The 5857-nt window shown below is 34.9% G+C and overlaps 1 protein-coding gene across 1 annotated transcript; it reads right to left on the bottom strand.

Moving 5' to 3' along the window:
• Positions 1-203: 203 nt before the first annotated feature.
• On the bottom strand, positions 204-5760 carry LOC21401827 (glucose-6-phosphate 1-dehydrogenase 4, chloroplastic). Its single transcript, XM_024163334.1, has 12 exons — positions 5575-5760; positions 4514-4778; positions 4067-4245; positions 3662-3756; positions 3141-3255; positions 2826-3031; positions 2576-2684; positions 2448-2485; positions 2218-2338; positions 1949-2151; positions 1132-1332; positions 204-1010 (listed from the first exon to the last, which is right to left on the bottom strand). The coding sequence occupies exons 1-12, from the start codon at positions 5650-5652 to the stop codon at positions 773-775; spliced, it is 1848 nt and encodes a 615-aa protein (XP_024019102.1). The 5' UTR covers positions 5653-5760; the 3' UTR covers positions 204-772.
• Between the last annotated feature and the right edge of the window lie 97 nt (positions 5761-5857).

The raw sequence follows: 5857 nt of genomic DNA, 5'->3' as shown, positions 1-5857 counted from the left end.
CCAATTCGAATTTAGAATTCGAATTTTGCTAAAAAACTCTCAGAAACAGTTACATCTAATTTTTTTACTATTGTAAAAAATTCTCACATAAAATCATATCTCAACTCGAATTAAAAATTCAAATCAACGAACTAAACGTACCCTTTCAATCCAAATAATATAGAGCATTTTTCTTTATCATTGACTCAAAGGTGTAGGTCTGACAATACAATAGTTGTGGTGATGGTCATCATTTTACTAGAATTAACTATTGGTTTAATTATTGGTTTTAGGTTGAAGGGTCGACAATATAATTGATAAGCCATACTAGCATGGCGCTCTATGTTTATCCTTGTCAGAAGAAATATTCGTCAACAGGAATTATGACAAACACTAACCATAGGAATGACCACTCACTCAAGCTTAATGTGTGGAAGTCATTGAAATTCACCTAAAATCCTAAGAAATATCCGATCAACCATGACATTATAGGACCCAAATTGAAATGATTTTTCTCATGAGGGACCCAAAAATCCACATAAAAGTGATTTAACCCTTGATTCAAGCGCTACCTTTCTGTGTAATTCGAGGGGTCCCAAAGTTTAAGGAGAAACATCATAACTATCCAAGTAAAAGTTTTGTGGCCGCGGATTCACTAGTTTGGCCATTTTACACCCGAAAACCAAAACCCCCCACAATGAAACTTCAAGGGCAATTTTGTTATTTCTTTTGGCCATTTGGGGAAGTCATTGCACATTGCTCTTCAAAACAACTTATACAACAGAAAGCATTGCTAGTCTTCTGCCCACCGAACCCCGTGTTTTGCCCACAAATAGTATGCTCCAACTGGACCTCTACCACCCAACTCATACAGCTCCGGCACTATATTATTCTTGTCCATCTCCTGCAGAACCAGACTTAGAACATTCCATGCAGCTGCAACCTCATCGCTTCTCATGAAGAGATGGTTGTCTCCGTCAATGGTGTCGAGAAGAAGATGCTCATACGAATCGGGTACCTCCACATTATACCTGCAAAGTTAACACAAAGCCAGATAACTATACACGCGAATGGACGACTCAAAATAAAGTATTGGCATTGTTGTGAAAATATAGTTTCTGATGCAGTCTTGTCCAACAAATGAGTGCTTACTTGTCCTTGTAAAGCAAATTGAGTTCTGGGGAATCCAAGTGCAACCCCAATCCTGGGACCTTATTGTTGACTCTGATGAGGATGGCTTCATCCGGAACATCACGTAAAATGAGCTCGTTCGTTGCGAGGTCAATGTTGTGCCCCATACGTTCACGATAAATGTTTCCTGGCACGTGATGAAACTGTATACGTATCTCCACCCTGCGTTGTATTATGACTTGCAGGTTATGAACGGATCATACATTGTCTAAATTGGTTAAGGTCAAAAACACTTTAATGCCATTTATTATCACATTAACTTTATGAAATGCATATGCTCAAAAACCCATCACATACCTTAGTTCATCATTTTCTAAGAGCATAAAATGACTCCTTAAGACTGGTCTTCGTCACTACAACTAACACAGGGTACTTTCTATTCATCATCACTGGTGATTATGATCGTCACAGGACACAAAGGTGGTAGATCCTACCGGTTAGTTGTGGTGATCATCACCCTTAGTCAATAACTATCATTTTTAACCATCATTTTCACTATTTTCTTGATTCATCTTCTCCAAATTTTCCTAGAAACACCATTCTATATTTCTTGATTTCTACAAACATATCAAAAACAGAAAGTTGCAAGCAAAAGCTCAGTTTCCATGTACATTTATTTCTACAAAACTTCCCACCATCAGCAAAAATACAGTGCATACGCATTCATTGTAGATTTCCATTAGAAGAAAATAAGGAATTAAGCGCAGTTGGGGGACCCAAAACTTTTGACAATAGAAATGATTCATTAATAGAGTGGTTTTATAGACATAGATTTGACCTGTGTTGGATGAGCCCTATTCCAGTTTTGACTAAGAATGGCACGCCATCCCACCGTGCATTGTCAATATAAAGTGCAGCAGCAAAATATGTGGGCGTCAGGCTGTTTGTATAGATATCGACCTTATCCTTCGTACTTGCCTTATATTGGCCAAGAATAACATCACTAGGTTCCAATCTCCGAATTGATCTCAGAACCTTGACCTGGGAAAAATACATCTTAGTAAAGTGACTACATGCCTTAAAATTGTGTATGGCAAGTACACACACCTTTTCATTTCGAATATCTTCACCATCAAGAGTTATAGGTGGTTCCATGGCAAGCAATGCTATTGCTTGGAGTATATGACTGTGTACTATGTCACGGATAATTCCGTAACCATCAAAATACCTTCATAAAAGGACAGGAGTATAAATTAGCTTTCCGATCAAATGTTTTTGTTTTTGGTTTTTTTTTTTTTTTTAATCTTATCCAAAACAACAACATAGCAGCCAATTACCTTGCTGCATGTGCACTCAAGTCCTCCGATAAGATTACCTGCAATATGATCCTGTTATACAACATACTGCAACTATCTTGTGTTAAGGCATGTATGCATTGCATTGAAATAAAGTTTAAAAGAAATACCTGTACATTACGTATATATTTATAACTCCATAGTGGCTCAAATACTAGATTGGAAAATCTTAGAACCGTGAGATTTTCAATAAGGTTCCTTCCCAGGAGATGATCAATCCTGAAATAAGTTTCATAGTATGTGTTATGATATGGATCATTTTATTTTTTGTTTCCCAAAAAACTGTTAATGACGTATGATTCAAATTTTCTTTTTGTGTGTAATGTATTGACAGAAGTGTAATATAGAGAGCAGAGGCACCTGTATATTTGCTTCTCCTTAAACTTGGATAGAAGGGACTGTGTCAACCGATGAGATGATAATGAATTAAAGCCGAATGGTTTCTCAATTATTATACGGTTCCAGCCCTTCGTGGTTTGGGCATTATCAGCAAGACAAGACGCAACATCTATAAGTGCTTCTTGTGGCACGGAAAGGTAAAAGATCCTATTGGCTTCAGATTTCCCCTGTAATAAGTAAGCTGTTGCAGGATCAATTATCAACAACTTCTATGCTGGAATATATGATCATACAAAGAGAGAAGCTTCTTGATATGTTGAATTTGTCTCGTTTTACCTCAATTTGCTCCATCAGGGCATTGAGTTTTGACATCCCTTCTCTATTACCGCAACCACCATTAATGTAATATGTTCTACTCAGGAAAGCATCCATTTTGTCCCCACATTTTTCTCTGGAAATTGTTTGGATTTTGACAGTCAGGTGCCTTTATTATATAACGAATCTATAGATAAATGCAGAGATGTAACTATACACGTTATTAAGCTCAAAAACAATTTCTCTAAATAGAAACAAAAGGTTCTACGTAATGCATCACTCCATTACACTTTTGAATAGCTTTTGGACGTTTAATTAATAACTTAATTACGCACAGCTCTTCTGTAGAAAATCCAAATCAAAACTTTATGTATCAACAACTAATTGATCATATGAAACATTAATAAAGTCAAAGACCATCATTAAAATTCCCTCTCTAAGAATGTGGAAATTACATACAAGAGATAGAAGATTGACTCATTAAAATCTTGAAGAACAAGATTAAAGAGGGAAAAAAATCAGAGGTTATACAAGAATCATACTGATGATCAACACGGCAAGTCAAAGTTGAAGCTATTGTAGATCTCAGATCTTCATCCGTCCAATTCTTTCTTGAATAACCAAATATACCAATGTTCTGCAACCAAGGACAGAAACTCTAAGAGAAGGAACTTCTGCAAATCAAATTAAGTAGATCTTTATTGTGATTTAGAACATGGAACAACGTTATCATCTGATAAATAAATGTAACCCAGCATCACTTTCATATTAGATATCTGCTGGGTGTTATTCTTCCACAGATAATCATAACAACAAAAAATCGTAAAAAAAGAAAAACAACTGCTTCAGCCTAAGCAAAAGAACAAAACGCTGGATGAAGTAATTCTAGACACAAGACATTAAACATTATACCTTGAAATACTAACTGAGACACAAATTAGTCTTACCTCAGGAAGAAATCCACTGTAATACAAAGCAAACAGTGCCGGAAAAATCTTCCTCCTCGCCAACTCACCTGTAGCTCCAATGACAGCTATGCAGAGAGAAGGTCCACCATAGCCATCACTCGAAAACTGGTAGGAATGTGGTTGTGGCAAAGATGTTGGAGATTCCACAGAAGCCGAAACTTCACAGCCACCAGGTTGGATATCAGACAAAGAACATTCTTCAAGTTGTGAAGTTACTGTTATCCTATTCCTAACCTCAAAATCTCAAACATTCAAATTTGGAATTCGGAACACATAAACATAATTTGTAGCAAGGAACTTCATAGTTCGCTAATGTTTTGTTATCCCATTTCGGGTCAAAAATGGAAGAAATAAAGATAATGTAATTAATTGAGCTTCCAAAACAAGCATTAACTTTCGACAAATAGACAAGAAGGAAGTGCTAACCATGACCCAACTTAATTGTGGTTCCATCGGAAACATGTTCTTCGAGTGACGAAATTGTTTTAGGATAAGTTGATAAGTGATCATCATCTTCATTTTTCATACTCTTAAACTCATTTGGCGGTGCATGTTTTCTCTTTAGCTGACTTTTTTTAAGGCTCTTAAGTATCCACAGTTTTAGACCACAAAATCTTTGACAGAAATGGGTAGCTCCTCCATGGAGCACAAGACGACCATTCGATCTGGGATTAAAGTTGTTGGATGGAGCCTATATACGAGAAAGACCAAAATAATACAAAGAAAACATTTAAAACTGTTAGTAAAAATTCCATGAACTAATTCAATAAACTAAATATTAAATAGAGTAAAAGTTCGCCGGCGAAATTTTTTATTTTCTGGATTTCAGAATTGTAGTTGATCCAATATGATAATAAAAAGAAAAACAAACTAAAGATTTTGTGATAATCTCATAATGAAATAATTTTTTCACAAATATTAACTGAATGCATGTTTAGTTATATCTTAAAAAAGATATATTCATCAAAAAAAAAAAAAAAGAAGATATATCGATTCCTAAGAGATTATCAAAGAATCTCATTATTCGATACATTATTCATTAAAAACATGCATGATGCTATTTTAAGTCCAAATTCAACTTAAACAGAAAATATTAGACCCATTACTCAAGTAGATGAAAGATTGTTCTTTCAACTATCACAACTTCAGTAACAGAAAAAACATAATCCGATAAGCGCAAGAAAGTTAGAAACAAGTAAAAAAATAAAAATAAAAAAAATAAAAAAAAAAGGCCTAAACTCTAAACTCGACAAGTAAAAAAATAAAAATAAAAAAAATAAAAAAAGGCCTAAACTCTAAACTCGACCATTAATTTTGTGGTTACAGGACCCATCTTTTCTTTTTAATTAAACAGCATAAATATCTAGTTCTTCCGTTTCCCCGTAGCATGGAGAAAAAAAAAAACCCATTTGAGGAAATTTATGAAAAAAATCAAAACGTATATAGATACAGTGATACACTTAAAAAGAAATGAACGGAAAACTAACCGGGAAGCTACGAACAGAGAATCGGTGAGCATAAGAGAGAGAAGAAACCGTTCCTGAAGGCGAATATGTGATCGACATAATTGGTTTTCTCCAGCTAAGGAGTTTTGTTCGGGTTTAAGGTGGTAAGGTTTTGTCAATGATCAGCACGAGGTTTTGGAGAAGACGACTTTAAATAGTAGTCGTAGTTTTGGGTGCAGAGGATAAAATGTTAGGAGATGTTGATGGTTTAGACTCATAAAATTAAAATTATTTTTAATTTATATGTATTTTTTATAAAAAAAAA

Source organism: Morus notabilis, unplaced genomic scaffold (genome assembly GCF_000414095.1).
Source record: "Morus notabilis unplaced genomic scaffold, ASM41409v2 Scaffold322, whole genome shotgun sequence".
Lineage (NCBI taxonomy): Eukaryota > Viridiplantae > Streptophyta > Magnoliopsida > Rosales > Moraceae > Morus > Morus notabilis.
The sequence above is the reverse complement of the archived record's forward strand: the minus strand, read 5'-3'. Positions and strand labels throughout refer to the sequence as shown.

What these genes read in the sequence shown, in the direction of transcription:
- LOC21401827 (XM_024163334.1), bottom strand. Translation starts at nt 5,652, where the DNA reads ATGTCGATCACATATTCGCCTTCAGGAACGGTTTCTTCTCTCTCTTAT. An exon ending in CACAATTAAGTTGGGTCATG is followed by an intron (nt 4,246 to 4,513) that starts GTTAGCACTTCC and finishes GTGGCTGTGAAG; the next exon opens with TTTCGGCTTCTGTGGAATCT. An exon ending in TTGAGTGCACATGCAGCAAG is followed by an intron (nt 2,339 to 2,447) that starts GTAATTGGCTGC and finishes CCTTTTATGAAG; the next exon opens with GTATTTTGATGGTTACGGAA.